Raw genomic sequence first — 19781 nt, 5'->3', positions numbered from 1 at the left:
GTTTGCTTGTGAACAGCTGCTTGAAAGGCAAAGACGGAAGGGATTTCTGCATCGCATTGTGACTGGGGACGAAAAATGGGTTCATTACGATAACCCCAAGCGCAAAAAATCATGGAGAGTTCCTGGCCATGCTTCCACATCGACGGCCAAACCGAATATTCACGACTCCAAGGTCATGCTCTGTATTTGGTGGGACCAGCTCGGCGTAGTGTATTATGAGCTATTAAAACCGACTGAAACAATCACAGGCGATCGGTATCGAACGCAATTGATGCGTTTAAGCCGAGCATTGAAAGACAAACGGCCGCAATACAACGAGAGACACGATAAAGTGATTTTGCAGCATGACAATGCTTGACCCCATGTTGCGAAAGTGGTCAAGACATACTTGGAAACGTTGAAATGGGAAGTCCTACCCCACCTGCCGTATTCTCCAGACGTTGCTCCCTCTGACTATCACTTGTTTCGATCAATGGCACACGGCCTGGTTGACCAGCACTTCCGGTCTTATAAGGGAGTAAAAAATTGGATCGATTCGTGGATCGCCTCAAAAGATGACCAATTTTTTCGACGCGGGATTCATACGCTGCCTGAAAGATAGGAGAAAGTGGCCAGCGATGGACAATACTTTGAATCATAAATATATAACCAGTTTTTTACAATAAATATGGACAATACTTTGAATCATAAATATATAACCAGTTTTTTACAATAAAGCCTCGAATTTCGGAAAAAAAAACGGCGGAAGCAAAGTTATGCACCTAATATATATTTATGTATTTCATATATTTTGCATAAGGGTGGAAAAATAACGGATTGAAAATCAAATTGCGTCTTCTGTCGTACCGGAAAGATATCGCCGCAGATCAGCAACGAATTATTCTTCGTGAGGAGGTGCGCGAAGTGTACCAGCGCTGGTCTCGTGCCAGGTGGACCGGTAAGCGCCAGAATGTGCGGGGCGTAATTCTTCACGTGTTCACTTATGTTGTTCAATCTAGAGGTGGTTGCAAACTTTGGAGCACGTCGCTTTGATATTTCCGGAATATATTAAAATCTTCGGAATATATTAATGTCTTCATTCTCGAATTACAGAAAAGCTTTTAATAAGTTCTCATTTCAGCGATTAATATTCCGAAAGCAAACCAAGAATATGTTATCGCTTTCGTATAGTATGTAATATGTTGAGCGCACAATGTTACTTCCCAAATATTTGTCACTTTGTATTTATTTGTATTTCAATCGGCTTAAGGCGATGCTGGATTGGATGATAAACTCGCTAAGCGTCGATAACGTAGAGCGATCGTCAAAAAGTTATCAGAAGTTAAGAAAACGTTATCATTATTTACCGACGTTATTAAATTTATATATATATATATATATATATATATATATATATATATATATATATATAAATGGAATAAAGACGATCGCGTCAAATAAGCGCTGACATGATATTGCTATTATTTCACATGTTTTGTATGTATTTATGTAAATATGTGTGCTACGTTGCCAGTTTAACTTTCCCACACATAAAACATACGTAAATGTGAATGCAACGCTGCCGATATTCTCTCCGAATTATGCCTTTGACGATTTTCTGACGGATTCTTTTAATCTACTGGTATACAAGGTGCACCATAATAAATCCATATCTTCGCAAGGATGAATGTTGTATATAAATGATGTTTGAAAAGATTGTTACAAGTGTTATATAATACATATGCTTCCTTTATAAATGTGATATAAATATGAAATAATGATCAACTTCCTCCTAAAATATAGCAATTTAGTATTGGAAGTATTCTTACCGCGCAAAATCGTTTTTAAGTACATACGTCGTAAATTTTACGGGAGGAATACATGTTATGGATATAAAATGCTAATTATACCGTTTCACGTTTATATAAACAATGGTTAGTATGAGATGAAAATATAAGGTATTACAAGCACTATGACACAGACTCCTATCTGCAAAATTACCTCGCACTGGCTGGACGGAATTGAAAATTCCTTCGCATAGTGAACGCACGTGCAAAAGTAAAGTGAAACATTGCTTAATATGAGACGAAAACAATAAATATTTAGCGCCATTATTATGCAGACCTATTTCTGCAAAAATTACGTCATACTGGATGGACCGAATAAAATACATTTGCATAGTAAATGTATTTTATTCGGTATACATTTTGCATAGTAAATGTGCGTGCGAAAATTAATTGGAGCATTGCTCAATGTGAAACAAAGAAGAAAAAATATCTAGGTGACAATAAAAAATTTTGTTTAAAAAAGAGTGTTGTATACATAAGTGTAGTTTGCGAATATTGTTTTGAAGAATATGTTACCTAATATGTGAGCTTTCTGTATAATTTGTAATGAAAATTTGAGGTATTATTTTCGTTCACGCACTGAATAATGTTTCACTTTATTTTGGCACGTAAGTTAATCATATAAATTCAGCAGTCAATGCGCTGTAATTTTTACAAAAGGAAATTAGTGCAATAGCAATAGTTCCACATTGTTTTCATCCCTGAATGAAAAATGCTCTATTTCATTTTTATGAAATATATAATTTTATATACTTTTACCATATGGTCAATTCGGTCAAGTCAACATAATATTTGTAGAAAAATGTCGTTGGCGTGATGCTGACTCCCTTTGCAAAACTTTTGTCGTGCTGCTTGGACTAAACTAAAAACCCTTTTGCATGGTGAAAGTATGTGCAAAAATAAAGCGGAGCATTCTTCAGTATGAGATGGAAACGATAAGGAACAGTTACTATCATGACACTGAATCCTTCTGCAAAGATTACTTCTTCCTGCACCGAATTAAAAACCCTTTTCCATGTTGAAAATACATATGAAAAATTTTTCATTGAAATATTAGATAACATATTCTTCTAAACAATATTTGCAAACTACACATATGCGTACAACACTTTTCCCAAAAAAACTTTTTCTCTGATGCGCCCAATACACAAGCGGTTTGAAGAATTCATCAGAAAAGCCGGAAAGGCCTATTTTGAAGACAATGCGAATATCGGCAACGTGGCATTCACATTTACGTCTATATGTAAGAAAATTGAAGTGACAACGAAGCATATACACTTGCATAACATCTGTGAAAGGACGATATATGAAAAAAAAAATACTGCGGCGCAATGGTATTGCGAACATGTTGGCTCTTATCAAATATAACATTTTGACGATCGTCTCCGTCTTCGTATCGTATTCATTTCCAAGCTAGCTCAAGATACAACGCTTTCTGTTGAGACATGCGTGAACTAAAAATCAGGTCTTTTTTATCACATGATCTTTCAAACGCTAACACACAGATCGTTTATTATTGGGATTCTCTTTTTGTTTAAACTATCTATTAAAATCCACTCATGATGGCCTCATAATGTTCCTGAAAGTCGTCTCTATGCCGTAAACTATATATTTTACAAGTATGAGCTCTAAATTTTTCACATGAAGCTAAATATGACGCTTTTAATAGTAAATAAATAATTTTTTGTTGATTTTGATGCTACTTTTTAGTTTCCGGTATTCATTATCGCTTATACTTTCACGCTGTAAAAACATTTGCAGTTTCATGTATGCAATTAGAAGAAAAGAGTATTCTACGAAAACGACCCGATGAAAAATTTTTCATGCAAAATTATGTATGAAATTTGTCCATACATAATTATGTATAATTATATATAATCATATAAAATTATATATAATTATACACAATTATGTATAACAATATATATAATTAAATATAAATCTATGCGTAATTATGTAAAATTATATATTAATTTATATATATTATTATACATAATTATGTATAATTACATATATAAGTAGAATGTATGAACATGAATGGACAAATTTGATACATAATAATATATAATTATGTATAATATATATAATTTTATATAATTTTATATAATTATATATGAAAAATTTTTCATTGGGGAGCCTAGCAGCATCGCCTTAAAAATAATATAGTTCAACAATTACCTTTCTTATTACAATATTACTGTACCTGTATATGATGGAAAGTGCTATCTTTAAGATTTGAGCTTGTGTGCTGCTGCCCCAATTTACATCTGGATCGCGGTAAACTACTAGCAGGTACAACGCGAAGACAATGACGCAAGTGATGAGCGAAGTTATCCAGTCGATGAGAAACATAATCGCCAAGCAAATGATAAATCCAAAAAGTGACACCCAAGTGTTATAGTACTGTAAGAAAAGAAAACCGTTCCAAAGTCACTTATGACGTTTGATCGGGTTAATTTCTAACTTACCTTGAAACTGGGTCGCCATCCGAGCGGTCGAACCAACGCCGCATGGAATGCGCAAAAATTAATTAAGGCGTACGACGCTAAATAAAAGTTTGAGATCAGCGGCGCCACTGCGTTGAGATTGGCTAAAAGAAAAACCGATTAAGAGTTTCATCGGAGTGAGAAATTAACGATGACAGAATTTTTCGGTTTCTTTTCTTTCCAAACAGGAGTTTCTTGCATAGTAGAGACATAGAATCTTACCAATTAAAATAAAGAGACCTGAAATGATGAAGGTGAGAACATATCCTCGATAAGGCTCTCCAGACTTCCCGTATGGCTTGCTGAAATAAATCAAGCCGGGATAGATTTGATCTTCACCCAGAGCCTGAATGATTCGCGGAACGGACAATATGTTCGTCAGCGCCGTCGACAGAGTAGCTGCGAAGCATCCTGCATAAATTAGCGGTTTCCAAAGAGACATCAGTTGTATGACCTGTTGAAAACGAATGTATGAATTAAAACAGTCATTGATTCTTGTTTCTGCTATGTTAGATCTAGTTAAATCCAGAGCATCCAGGAAATTTACCATCAAACAATAATTGTATGAGAGATTGTAGTTGTACAAGAGAGAGAAAGAGAGAGATTAAATAGCACAATTCAACAAAAAAATCTGCGGCGACAAAGGCCAGTATTTCTTAATAAATTCGAAGTCGCTGAAGCGAGTAATATAGGTAAAAAACTATATTTTTTGCTATATTTACCAACTTTTTGTGGCCAAACAAAATTTTATTTTTCAATTTCATTGACGCCCCTTTAAAGTGCAATTCTTCACCTTTAAAACAAATTTTTATTTTTTACCAAAATATGAATAATTTCGAATCCAAATTGGTTGATTGAAACTGGAAAGTAGATGAATTTGTATGAAAATGAGTATATTAGGGTCTTTGGGGTCGCTGATATCGAATCTGAACTCAAAATTTCGAAATTCAAAATAGCAGATCCAATATAGCGGACCGAAATAAGAAAAATGACTCGATTCGGATCAAAGTCAGTACCCGAGGTTTTTGGGGTCGCTGTTAAAATTACGAAATTTTGAGTTCAGATTCAATATTAGCAATCCCAAAAACATAAGGATATCCATTTTCGTACAAATCCATCTACTTTTCAGTTTCAACCAGTTAATTTGGATCCGACATTTTATATTTTGGGAAACGTTCATAACTTGATGAAAAAAAATCGCACAGTACAAAATAACAATTCGTTTTAAAGGTGAAGAAGAGCACTTTAAAGTAGTGTCAATGAAATTAAAAAATAAAATTTCGTTTGAGCATAAAAAATTGATAAATATAGAATAAAAAACGCAGGTTTTACCCTTATTACACGATTTATCTAAAAAACCTGACGTGATGGGTATTTTTTACTGACAAGTTTGGCCTCAGCGACCTCGAATTTACTAAAAAATAATAGCCGCAATCGTCACAGAAAAAGAAACTCAAATTTTGTCGGACAGTGTAGTTTTTGTTAACTATTCAACCTCTATCTACACCTCTATTTCCCCTAAAACAAAATGTTTCAGCGGTTTCACCTAAAAGGTCTTTTTATAAAACAATCATTAGTCAAGAGGGAAACGCAAAATGTCGCTAGATACATTATATCTTCAAATAAACTGAATCTCACCGAATAAGTATTATGCAACCCGTACATGCAGTCGATTCCAGCAACGCAAGTCACGATAGTACCGTTCACAAAGCCACCTGCATCTCTGACGGTCGCGGCACCAATAAAGAAGACGAATATTAAATAGCTGAGCATGGACACTAGTAAAGCGAGTAGAGTTCCGATCGGTATACTATGACTTGGTTTCTTCAGATCGCCGGATATGTTAGCACCTGCTTGGATTCCAGTGACTGACGGGAAAAAGATAGAGAATACGGAGAAGAAGTCTTGCATGCTCTTCTCGGAGAACCGATAGTCCGATGCGAGGTTACTCATAAATACATCCACTGGAAATCAAATATTATCAGCTGTCAAATCCTTTTACAAATTCGTTACTTTTATTAAATTACTATCGTCGAGCTGTTATTATTTCATCGACTGTATTCGCGCTTACTTGAGAATCCTTTGAAACCTTCCGCTTTTTGCTCCAGACTCCTCGGCCCCATGATGGATCCAATCAGAAAATTGAAAATAGCAGCCACAATTATAACAATGAGAAGGTTTTGTGCCTGAAGGAAGATTGTATAAAACATTATTCGCCCAAATGTCCCGTTTACAACGTAAACGTTTGAAAGATATCTGAAGAGATGTCTGAAAGATTTATGAGCCTCTGAAATGTCTCCGAGACATTTGTGCTATCTGGGACGTATATGGTCTAGAGTACAGTGCAGATAATTAACTAAGTGCAAGTACTAATTAGCTCACTAATTAGCAAGTACTTGTTCGATATTCAAAATTTGTAATGGCCTTTATTTTTTTCCATAGCTTTCAAAGTTTTATTGAAACATCACTGAAAAGAAATAAACGAATACCTTTGACTCCCACTCCATGCCGACTACGCAGATAAGGGTTATGACGACAAGAGCCATCATACCAATGATTCTAACGTCATTCACGTCATTATCTATTATCATCAGGCCGTGTATCCTGAGCAACTCGTTCAGGGAGTCGCAGAAGCCAATTATGTTCATAGAAGCTGCTACCGTATTCGCGAGTGCTAACACGATGCCAATCGACGCACCGTACTTCGGCCCAAGAGATCGAGATATGGAAAAGTATACTCCACCTGCAAGTCAATCGATTGTGTTTCTCAATTACTTCTTGATTGTGAGAAGTTCATCTTTTCACGAGCTAAACGTCTTTAAATGATCTGAACTATCGACGAAATTGATATCGATGTATAAAAGACAATAATATGCTGTAATCACGTCTGCTCGCTCGCTCGTTGGAATCGACAAGTAAACATATTGAATCTTTCTCAGAAATCTTTCCAAGGAAGGTCTTTACAACTCGATATAAAAAGGGAACGGTTACCACTGTATATCAGACGATAAAAGTACGCGCGCGCGGCCGCCCACGATGCCACTCCTTCAAAAAAAAAAAAAGAATTATGCGTTATACGGGATGTAACACACCTCCCCTTATTTTCCCATTAGTGCTAATTGCGCAAAGACTAAGCGTCGTAATGACGCAAACAGTCGCCGATATTCCGATAATGCCGCTACTCTGCACAATGCCGGCCTGCGCGACTACCCACGATAGTCGCAGGAACAGCATAACGCCCCATATGTTCAGCAGACATGGTATGAAGACACCCTGGATCCATCCTAATTTTATTCCTTGGTGGTTCTTCTGATTGTCGTCGTCTTTCTCGACCTCCTCACGTTGGCTCTCGATACCCTGAAGCGATATTACGTATATGCAATATTTACGTATTTCAGAAGCGCGCAATTCTTTGCGCGCCAATACGCGCAATTCTCAAAGCCGAAACGCGATACCACGCGTTTCAATTGTATAATTTTCACGACGTTTCCGCCATGAGGAGAAATACAGATATGCGTTGAAATGCGGCTGATAGTGAGTTATCTTCAGAAACGTACAAGTTAAAGATAAATTATAGTTAACCGTGCATACGCAACTAGAAAGAACAATGGTAAAAAAGCCGTTTTTTACTTACCAAGACAAACATAAAAACGTTATCATTTCTTACTAATTTTGACTAGCTGAATACAGTGCTATTATAATTACCCAAAATTGCTATTATAATTATCCAAAAACACCGGGAATATCTTTCATTTTGAGGTTAAAATTGTATTTCTTCAGATAATCTACTATAACGTTACAACCGTATTACCGAACCTGTCGATATTGTGAGAGGGAAGTGCTATCCGCAAATATACAAACAAGTGCAGGATATTTTTAATAATATCAATTAGATAACTGACTTCCGATATTTAAAATTGCGGATCCAATATGGTGTTTATTTGAGCGAAAAGTCATTGATTTTTCTAGGAGAAAAAAGTAAATAATACTAAATAAAACTAAATAAAGTAAATAATACTAAAACTTCATCTATTTTACATTTTACTAGGTATATTCGAAGCTAAGTTAAAGATAAATTTATAGTTTTTCTTTTTTAAATTGGACATTCAATATGGCGACTTCTTGAAACAAAATTGAATGATTTTAATTGTCACCTTATAAAGTTGCAAAACATAGAAATTCACAATCTGCATTTAGCTAAAAATCTGTTTATCTAAAAGTCTAATAAAAGATAGTAAACATTATCAAAATATAAAATAACCCTAAAATAGAACAATGTTAAATTCAAAATTACGCCATATTGGATCCGCCATTTTAGATATTGGAAAACAGTCATCTAACTGATATTGAAAATATCCTGCACTTGTTATTTATGGTTTGTGTATTTGCAGATATAAATTTCCTCCTACAGTGTCGACTAGTTCGACAATACATGTAAGGGAATATTTGGAGAAATACAACTTTAACTTCAAAATGGAAGATGTTCTCGGAATAATTATAATAGCATCACTGTATTTAACTGGTCAAAGTTAAGAAATGATAATGTTTTCACATTTATCTCGGTAGGCAAAAATGGCTTTATTTTACCATTATTCTTTGTCCCGTGGTTCTCAACAGATTGATTATCAGTCATCTAAATTCGTACAAAGTGAAAATATTGGGTTCTAATTATTAATAAAATCCTAATTATTAATCACTTTCATCATTAATAAGATTTTGATCATTATATGTTTTATCTTTTATCAAGTCATTTACCTGCGCAATAACATCAGCTCGTATAAATCGGATAACAGATCAGCATCAACTCGATCAGAACTATTAGGTGTACAACTTTGCTTCCGTCGTTTTCCTATAGATGGCTTTAATAGTAAGTGGTGGTCGAAATAAATAGATCATAGACGTCATACAATAAACTTGGGCATCTGTCAACATAATCCCATAGAAACATTAGTCGATTTGTGTCTGCATCATAAAGTTATTCTCGATTGAAAATGTCAGTTTACGAGCCAAATTCTCGTCATTTGCGGGAGGTTTTAATTTTCTGCTTCAATATGAAGAAATGTGCGGCTGAGGCTCATCGAATGCTCTCAAATACTTATGATGAGGCCGCTATTAGTGAAAGAACGTGTCGCGAGTGGTTTCAACGCTTCAAGAACAGTGATATTAACGTCGAAGACCAGCATAGCGGTGGAAGAGAGAAGGTTTTCGAAGATGCAGAATTGGAGACATTACTTAATCAAGACTCGTGTCAAAATCAAGAAGAATTGGCACGATCATTGGAAGTGACTCAACAAGCCATTTCAAAACGCCTCAAAGCCATGGGAATGATTCAGAAGCAAGGAAATTGGGTGCCGTACGAATTGAAGCCGAGAGATGTTAAACGGCGTTTGTTTGCTTGTGAACAGCTACTTGAAAGGCAAAGACAGAAGGGATTTCTGCATCGCATTGTGATTAGGGACGAAAAATGGGTTCATTTTGATAACCTCAAGCGCAGAAAATCATGGGGAGTTCCCGGCCATGCTTCCACGTCGACGGCCAAACCGAATATTCACGGCTCCAAGGTCATGCTCTGTATTTGCTGGGACCAAATACAGAGCTCGGCGTAGTATATTATGAGCTGTTAAAACCGACTAAAACAATCACAGGCGATCGGTATCGAACGCAATTGATGCGTTTAAGCCGAGCATTGAAAGACAAACGGCCGCAATACAACGAGAGACACGATAAAGTGATTTTACAGCATGACAATGCTTGACCCCATGTTGCGGAAGTGGTCAAGACATACTTGGAAACGTTGAAATGGGAAGTCCTACCCCACCTGCCGTATTCTCCAGACGTTGCTCCCTCTGACTATCACTTGTTTCGATCAATGGCACACGGCCTGGCTGACCAGCACTTCCGGTCTTATAAGGGAGTAAAAAATTGGATCGATTCGTGGATCGCCTCAAAAGATGACCAGTTTTTTCGACGCGAGATTCATACGCTGCCCGAAAGATGGGAGAAAGTAGTGGCCAGCGATGGACAATACTTTGAATCATAAATATATAACCAGTTTTTTACAATAAAGCCTCGAATTTCGGAAAAAAAACGGCGGAAGCAAAGTTGTACATCTAATATGAAAGAGATTTTTATTCGGATATTTGAGATCGGCGATCGGCCTTTTTCGTCTACTTTTTATAAGATAAAAATAGTAATTTTTGGATTAATAAGTGTATAATACGTTCGAGAAATTTTACATGCTTGTGGAGTCACGTATATGTGTGAAAACTGATTTTTACGAACAAGTAATTTTCATCACGCAGAGAGAGAATGATGTCTCACGCAATTGAGAAGCTCAAATTCTACAATGCGCTCGAGCACTCTGCTCGTCCACACGATGGACCTCCTCTAATCTCACGACGGACGGATGTTTACTGCTGTGTAAACTTAATAAACTAGTTTCTCCCGTGTGGTTATCTCCGCGACTTCGATCGACCTCGAAAAAGGTCAGAGAAATCACAGCGTGTGGCGCTTCCTTTTGTTATCTAATAGAATTTTTGCAGGTAATACGTTTTACGTTTATAAATTATCTTGGAAGTGTCATTCTACCACACAATTCTATTAACTGCCGATCCAACCGCGATTTTGCCTCGGCACTTTCGCCACACGTATGTCTGATAAAGAAGTAGTCTTGTTATTCGATTGATCACGTGAATTTTTTTATTTGCAAATTTGAGTGCAGATACAAAAGCAGTGGGATCAATCTTGATGTATCTTTTTGTTTTTTTTTTAAGATTGAAAACGCAATTTCTGCATAACGCCACGTATTTAGCGAGAAGTCAGACGTCTGGAATTATAAGCGTATGTCCTTCGAAGCAACTGAAAATGAATGAATATTTAAATATATGCGACCGATAAGCCGTATCGTTGTGACTCATGTTACGGAAGAAATTAAAGTGTCGGTGTACTTGCGCGATCAATGGACATATTTCTGTGGACAATATATAAATCGTATTAGCGTCGATTATTGACTTTTAATTATCAATTCTTATGGGCAAATAATATAAAGATAGCGGCACACATACATATGTATAAACAATGACGTCACGACAGGTAGAACGTAGATACGTAGATATGTAGATAAAATAATCTGATAACCGTAGCAAGCGAGATATAGATTAAGCAAAAAGTGATCTTTAGAATGGCATTCCATATTTATCACGGTATTGAGCGACTTGAAAAAGTCGATTATTTCCAGATCATTATCAGATGAAATCATTACGTTTCTACCCGTAAGGCTAAGATTCCACAATATACTGAGAGAAAAAGAATGTTTGAGACATAAGAAAAATATTTATCCACCAATTTATATCAATATAAAATATTTTTCAACTCTAAAAAATACATGTTTTTTTAAAACTTCATCAATTGTTTATTTTATTTGAATAAAGAAATTTAGATTTAGTAATAAATATATTATTAGCAGAGTCACTCCAAATAAAAATTTCTCATTTTATGGATATTTCTTCTCTCAGTATAACAAAACGTTTCTTTCGACAAATCAACAACAGAAATAGGCAAAAGGAAATAATAAAAAGTTCCGTTTTCCGTCATTCCCTTAACGTTAAATTGAAATGTGTCGAATGTATAAAAGTTTTCTCACCTTTGCTAAATTTCCTACATGCGAAGTATTCAAGGATGGTCTCTTCGCGCGACGGCTCGTTCTGCAAAAAGGTTCATGAAGTGATAACGTCGAAATGACTGCTTCATTCGCTTGCGTCATCCCACGAATTTGTCAAATGCGATAGAAATCGTTATCAGGTAAATGTACGAAAAACATTAATAATCTTTCAATATGTACACGAATGTCAGATGTCATAGCAAAGCAACGCGACGCGACCCCAGGCTCTGGTTGATATGCTTTGTGTGCAACGCGCATAACTAATTCGTAAACATATACCTGTAATGATCCAATCGTGGAATTACGTCCCATGGCTCGTTCATGTCTATCAAGCAGGACTGTTTGTTGCTTTGCTGTCCGATCACTTCGTTTTCCGGCGCCTTGCTTTGAGGGCAACCTTCCATCTCGTTGTATCTGGAAAATGCTCGACAAAATAAGCAATGTTTCGTTCATTTTCCGTTTGACCTTGCTTGCAATATGCAAGCTGTTATCCGCAAACGGTTAAATAATAACCGTAGCTAATTAGCTACTGACTTCAACTGTTGCGATAAGAATTGACAATATAATTATATCGCACGAACAGTTTAAAAAGGTAAGCAATGCTGAACGAAGACACGAAGATCGATACGGGGTGACGCAATCATGTAACGTCTGTGTATGAAAGAATCCTCATGATTAGAACAAGTCAAGGATGCAGATGGATGACAAAGTGTCCTGCGCACATGCAAAAGCAAAAGAAAAAAAGAACAAAAAAAAAGCTGAAAGTTAATGAAGTAGCGGCATCGTGCAATTTCCAGAACATGCGGCGATTCAATATTGGCTCTCGTGGAGTGATAATTGGAATTAAAGGCATCAAGGCCGTATATTGGAGTACGTTTCGCAGAAAATGCTAAAGGAGGTTGCCGTCGCCAATGAGTCAAACGTGTATTAGATGAAGCATGCGATTATTACGCTTTAATTAACAATGCTACTGATCGTTTATGCTAAAGTGATTCGTTACAACGCGTGTAACGTTTCATCCTAGCCCAAACCGTCGCGAACGCGCCCAATGTACATTCGTGGTCTAAAAGGTTTGTGCATCGATTTTTTGTAGATTTCGGAACGTGTCTCAATTTCAGGAGAGAGAAAACCACTGCTTGACACGGCAGCGCCGCCACTTATTACGAGAGCAGAAGGATAGCATATATCGTATATGCCATCCTTCTGCTCTCGTAATAAGTGGCGGCGTTGGCGTGTCAATCAGTGGTTGTCTCTCTTCTGAAGTTGGGACGCGTTCCGAAATCTATAAAAAATCGGTGTACAAACCTTTCAGACCACGAGTGTACATGCAATGCGCCGAATAAAATCTGACAAATTCGCGTCTCAAGAGCGCGGCACGTTCACGCTGTGCTGGGTTTGCAACATTATTAACACTTTCAACGTCTTTCTCTTACCTATGGGTTCATAAAAGACACACACACACACACGACTTTATCTCTCGCGATACATGCTGAAGACCCTCGTGCAACGATATCTGATTTGTTCCCAAAAATTGCGCGTGTGAGATTCACCGACCTGAGAATTTATTCGCAATTGTATGCTTCTCCGCGATCGTCGTTCGGGAGAGGTACGGACTGGCGGGTTAATTAATATTAATTTGCGTTCGTTATTAAATTAACAACGCTTCATCGCTTGAATTAGCTTCGGCGGCTCGTGTGTTTCTAGTGTAAATAAGTGTTTGCTCGATAATTGAATGGCAGATATTTAGAGACCCAGCGCATTTGTTTAATGTCACGTAATTTATTCAATTAATGAGAATAATAGCTTTTGGTGCGAAAATCACAGGAAAGAGAGAAATAATTTATTCAGTTGACGAGAATAATAGCCTTCGATGTTAAAATCACAGAACGGAGGAAACTATGCAAAATTAATCAATATTATGTATTCGCTAACGCAAATAGAGGAAAGTAGCCAAAAGCGACATAGGTCTCCTAAAGCAACATACCTCTATATCTCATTTCTCTATTAAATGTTGTATTTTATCGAAACTAATATAAACGTAATTCGTTTTATCAATTAAGTTAAAAGAAAAATTCATATGTGGTATATTTCTTGTTATTTTATAGCTAAATTAGCAAATATCGAGTTTTAGAAATTCGTAAGTTTTATTTCTATGATTTTTATTGACGAATTACGTAGACCAAACAGCGATAATAATCTTTTTGTTTAATATTAAATTCTTCTACATGCATTTGGCTTTTGTACAAATATTTTTTAAATATTTTTATCTTCTTATTTTTTCACTGTATAACTTGAAAAATTTTATGAGAATGTGTCTTAAAGTAACATATCCCCTACAGTATGCGATAGATGCGATACTTTGTGACTAACATAACTTGATTATAACCTCCCATTATGACGTGATATTTGTTTATTTTAAAGTTTAATTCTATTTAGTTTAAAAATATAACATATGTAAAATATGTGAGAAAAAGATGGAAATGCCAAAGATATGTTTTTATTTAATTATATTTCCCTTTTGTAATATTATATTTTAAATAAATGAATATTATTCAACCATTAAACGCATTAAGAAACTATTTATTAAAATATTATCATATATGCAACATGTTATATAAGCAATAGATGTTATATATCCAATAGATATGTCGCTTTTGGCACCCATTTTCTTGGAACTCCATTTTTGTGCGTTTTACAAAAACATTTTTTGTTTTAAATATAGAAACAATTTCAGTAAAAATATGATATTATCTAATAAGAGGTACTTTCAACTACATGTATATATATTTACATATATATTTTGAGTTTTACATTAAGACAATCTTCAAAAACAAAGTGGTACGTCGCTTTTGGTGCCTTTAATCTATACGGTGTATCCGGTAACTTACAAAGGAGCCGCGGTGTATAGGTAAATTAGATCATAAATTGAATATAAAATATATTGATGTGCAGATAACTTATCTTTATTTTATTCTACGTAATCTCACTCGAAGATCAATATGTCAAAAATATATGAGATAGTAATATTTTCCAAGCAAAAGTGTCTTTATTATATAAATCATGAAAATGAAGTGAATGAAAAAGCACGAATTAAGCTGAATTTAAAAGCGCTTAAATCAATATTCAATACATCTACAGAATCCGAGCAGTTGTTTGATCCGACACAATATCAGGGGAAGAGAGTAGCTTGTACTTTATAAACTTGTGCATTACGAAACTGTTGTCAATGCAATTTTTCATAAAGAGACGCGGAGAATGGTATAACATATAAGAAGGACAATTATTAGAGAGATAATGAGATTACATAACTAATGAAATTACATAGCATCCTCCCGGAAGGGAATAAAATCATTATATTCTTCATTTCATCGCGGTGTACGTCAAGACCTCCACAAGCACGATCGGCAGGAAATTATGTGCTCTTGTCACTCCGCCGGTGCAACGTAATCGATACTTTTTACGAGGTCGAGTACTGGCTCGAGTAATTTAATAAGGTGAAGCTCTCTCCTTATTCCAACGGAGACGCATCTTTGAACGTTTGCCGATGTCACGCCTGTCTCCTCTAAGTTCACGCGACGACATGGAGTAATGTAATGGATCGGAGGAAATCTCGAGATTACTGATACCGTGTTCCCAAAATAACAAAATAGAATCTCGCGTACCCGAGTTTATCGAAAATCGATGGCACGCCTTAAACAATTCCGACAATTTTGAAAAGTGGTTTCCAAAGTTCGGCAAGAATTTTTTATATTTCAGGGAAAGCCCTCTCCTCTTCCCCTACAAATACACACATACATGCGCGCAAAAATCTCGTAGTCTTAAACTTAATTGGAAATCAAAACTTTCACCGCAGTCTTCGCAATTTCGATATTGTTATTTGCAACGCGGAATTTCCTCAACTGTTAATGTTAAGTTGAAAAATGTTAATTTAAAAGACAAGTATTTTCGATTCATCTTGGAAAAATATTGCGTATTACTCGTCCTAAGTCAGTTTCGTTATGCAAACGGAAGAGTAGAGGAAAAATATTAGAGCAAGAATAAGGCAGATAAAGGGGCGGAGGAGAGGGAGGAAGGGAAGGGAAAGAAAATTGAAAGAAATATACAGAAAGTGAAATGTGTAGGATGCCACAAAACGGCAAGGGTGGCTTCTCGCGAGGGGGAGACCTCTCGCGTCGTCGCGCGACTCCAATCGCCGTGCGAATTCTCCGCGCAACTCGACGTACCGGCGCATCGTCGGCGCATAATCAGAGGTCAACGAAATGGAAAACACGGTCACGGTAACTCGAAATCGATGGTGGATGCCCGCGACGGTGCGCGATTCACTCATACCAATTCGCAGCGCAGCTTCCGCTTTGCAAATGCAACACGCGACGCCCAAGCAAATAAATTGGCGAGACGGCGCCTTCGCCTCTTGATATTTATTCGCGATCTTGCCGACCCTCCCGGACAGCTGGCGACACACCGGGCTTCGCGCATATCCCGGTCAACGACGACGGTCATTCCGCTTATCGAGTTTGGCACGAGACAAGATGTTTATCGATTTATTTAATACGCGCGCGGCAAGCCAGCAGATAAGCAGTTAAAGTAACACGCTGATCTTGCATCTTAATGACCAAATCGGTTTGTTACACTAAAGTGTTAGATGAGCGATAGCGCCTACTCATGTTTGCAATACGACTGCATTATGAATTCAACATGTTCTTTTTGGAGACAATATTTTTTTTTTTAATTTGCGCATTTTTCGGTGACTGGCGAAATTTATACAGGAATACAAAATTTGTATCCACTTGAAACTCAGATTAATTCACATACTCAGATTAACAATCGTTGCTTTGTGTAACGATTGTTACAACGATAAGCAACGCTATTTTGTTTGAAGAATTTTAAAGCCTTGAATTTCAATGATGTAATCTTGTTTGAATACCATAATAATTTCACAAGAAATACAATATGATATTTTGATGATAATGATATCTCTTCTTGCGACATTTAAAAATATCATATTTTCAATCCAATATTTTTCATTCATAAAAATTATTTTTGAATAATCAGAATAAGCTTTTCTTTGATCATATCATAAAAAAATCATAAATCATATAAAATACATTGAGTAACTTGTCTTTGTTTAATACTATACAATCTCATTTTAAGATTTGCATGTCAAAAATAGAGATATTTTCAAACATAAGAATATTCTTTTTCTCTGTGTGTACGCTTCCCCTTCTTCTTACGTTAAATGAGTCAGTCAGAAATGAAATTTCCTGACTGATTAGTGATTAAGAAACATACCGACATATGTAACTGCTTGCAACAACAGGGGAAATCGTATTTTTTTAAAGAGAAATATGTATCGAAATTGACGAATCGGTTCCAAAAGTGTCATCGAGGAGATATGGCCTAAATAATGTGAAGATTGTTTTCAAACTGTTTGCTGCAATGTATAGTTCAAATCAAGCAATTTGAGCGGTACATTAAATTGCACAGCAGAATTCGCGAAGAAAAATATCCATCATTTGTCCCACAAAACTCACAAAACTGGCATGCAATATTGACATACCTATCATATTAATTAATCCGCCACGACAATTAGATTCATGATATTGAACAAAAATTCAATAAAACTTTTTGTTGAGACATCGAACCGTGATAAACATGTCGAGTGTGCGCGAATATGCGATAGATTTGTTTTCTCAACGTTTCCAAAAACAACTAAGTGAAAAGAAAGGATATATTAATATCGAGACGGTGATGTTAGACGGTAGATGTTAGACAATCAACCTAAATAATTCAAACGAACTCTTACATTAAGAAAATATTATTTTGACTTACGTCTCAAAGTATGTGAGGCTTAAGTAGACCGTCGAGAATCAGATGATGAGAATCACTCGCGAGCCATGAACAGAATACGTCTCGCGATGCACTCGATGTCGAACGTTAGATGAAGTTGAAAATGAAAGTGCTTGAGATCTCAATATTTTGGGGAAAATAATTGTCGCAAAATTTAGCGCGCACTACGTCAAAAGATACGGTTCGAAAGTGTATTCGCAAGGTGAGTTCGCAAAAGGGGCGAATTTAAGCACTGTTTAGCGCTGGAAGCGCGCGGGCGGGAAAATGGAACGCCACGATCCACGCGATCGACGATGCAGTATCCGAAGCACAGATTCGCTTGTTTATCATGTTTCGCGTTTCCTGGCGCAAGTAATTCGAGCGATCACGAGACGGTTGCATGCACAGGAAACGAGAAGAGCGAACGAGCAAGTGGAGCCGGCGATCTACTCGGGGGAAATATACGAGAGGCTCATGACGCGAGGTCCGCTTAGAAGACGATAAAAATGGAAATTTGGCTATTCGCGACGTACTCACGAGCTTTCCGGTGTTGCTAAAACGAACGACGGAGATCTAATACGAAGCGTCGCGGCAACTTGAACCCCTTGGTTCAAGATCCCCTCCCGAGTACAAGCGTTAAGGAAGGAAGCATGCGTCGAATTTCCCTTCCCAGCGCTCACGCGCGCCTACACACGCTCGCGTACGCGCGAGGCGTACCTGCGCGAAGAACGAGCAATTCTCATTACTTCCCCGGAACACGTGTGAAAAATTTTTTAACGCATGCACGTGTCGCGCGCGTTCTCTCTTCTTGTGAAGAATCGCGATGCTCTTCATATAGGCCGGCAAAAGGCCGCGGAGTGTTGCGACGCGAAATTGTTCAACACAGACACGACAGAGTGTCTGACAATTATTGACTGCACACTCGTTGTGTGTGAAAGAACTTAAGCTGAACGCGAAATTCCTCCATCAACGTGAAACTTTGAGTTATTGATCGGTTATTGGGTTATCGGTTAAAGGAGATCATAGTTATTTCTGACTCCATTCATATTTTTTGTAATAAAATAGTAGAATAACATACATTCAAGATTATTAACAGTGTAGGAAAATTTAATGAAGAAAAGGTTTTCTCCGCCATAATTTATAGTAGAGGAAAGTAGCCAAAAGCAACATAGGCCTTCTAAAGCGACATACTTCTATATCTCATATATTAAATGTTGTATTTTATCGAAACTAATATAAACGTAATTTGTTTCATCTGTTAAGTCATAAAAAATTCATACTTGGTATATTTCTCATTCTTTTATATGCTGAATTAGCAAATATCGAGTTTTAGAAATTCGTAAGTTTTATTTCTATGATTTTTATTGACGAATTACGTAGACTAAACAACGATAATATCTTTTTGTTCAATACTAAGTTCTTTTACATGCGTTTGGCTTTTGTAAAAATATAATGTTACACTGTTAAATCCGTAGTGTCAAATTATACTCAATTTGAGTTATTTTTAACCATTCCTATAAGTCGTCATTGCTCTTACTAAATATGTCGTTAATTTAACTAATGTAATGGAGTTAAATAATTTAACTTAAGAAATATATTAAATTTGACTAAAATTTAGTTTATTTTTTATTATGTGCACGTTAATGTAACCTTTGTTTTAGTAAAAAATGACAATATTGTTTTAAATGGGTTGATTAGATGTGGTTATTTTTTTAAACATATGTTTTGTATTAAAATAATAAATTTTGACATACATGATAGTTAAAAATAACTAAATATACTATTATTTAACTCAAAAAATTGGTTTAAATTTGACCCTCCAATATTTAACAGTGTATGCGCGAAAATAAAAGGATTTTTTAGCGAGCGAGATTTCGAGATCTCCGTATTGCCTGCACCAATCTTAATCAAACTTAGTGCAAATTACGCGCGCGCTAAACATTATATAAGGAAATTTTCATCAGATTTTCGACTATAATTTTC

The 19781-nt window shown here is 36.2% G+C and overlaps 1 protein-coding gene across 2 annotated transcripts in view; it reads right to left on the bottom strand.

Annotated features, from left to right (window-relative positions):
- LOC116846155 (bumetanide-sensitive sodium-(potassium)-chloride cotransporter) overlaps nt 1–19781 on the bottom strand; it is a 34566-nt gene that overhangs the window by 6664 nt on the left and 8121 nt on the right. Inside the window, exons 1-11 of one of the 2 annotated variants that reach the window (XM_032819641.1) lie at nt 17802–18387; nt 12252–12386; nt 11955–12015; nt 7405–7669; nt 6802–7055; nt 6384–6498; nt 5951–6276; nt 4535–4766; nt 4295–4416; nt 4030–4229; nt 847–994 (exon numbers count right to left, since the gene is read on the bottom strand). In XM_032819641.1, coding sequence (XP_032675532.1) covers nt 847–994; nt 4030–4229; nt 4295–4416; nt 4535–4766; nt 5951–6276; nt 6384–6498; nt 6802–7055; nt 7405–7669; nt 11955–12015; nt 12252–12376 — 1848 coding nt within the window. In that variant the 5' untranslated portion in view covers nt 12377–12386; nt 17802–18387. Of the gene's footprint in view, nt 1–846; nt 995–4029; nt 4230–4294; nt 4417–4534; nt 4767–5950; nt 6277–6383; nt 6499–6801; nt 7056–7404; nt 7670–11954; nt 12016–12251; nt 12387–17801; nt 18388–19781 lie in introns of those variants that run through there. The other variant, XM_032819640.1, reaches the window with a different exon arrangement.

Source organism: Odontomachus brunneus, unplaced genomic scaffold, assembly GCF_010583005.1.
Source record: "Odontomachus brunneus isolate Ranch 3 - 2012 unplaced genomic scaffold, Obru_v1 Obru_scaffold_061, whole genome shotgun sequence".
Lineage (NCBI taxonomy): Eukaryota > Metazoa > Arthropoda > Insecta > Hymenoptera > Formicidae > Odontomachus > Odontomachus brunneus.
This window is presented reverse-complemented; position numbering and strand designations above follow the sequence as displayed.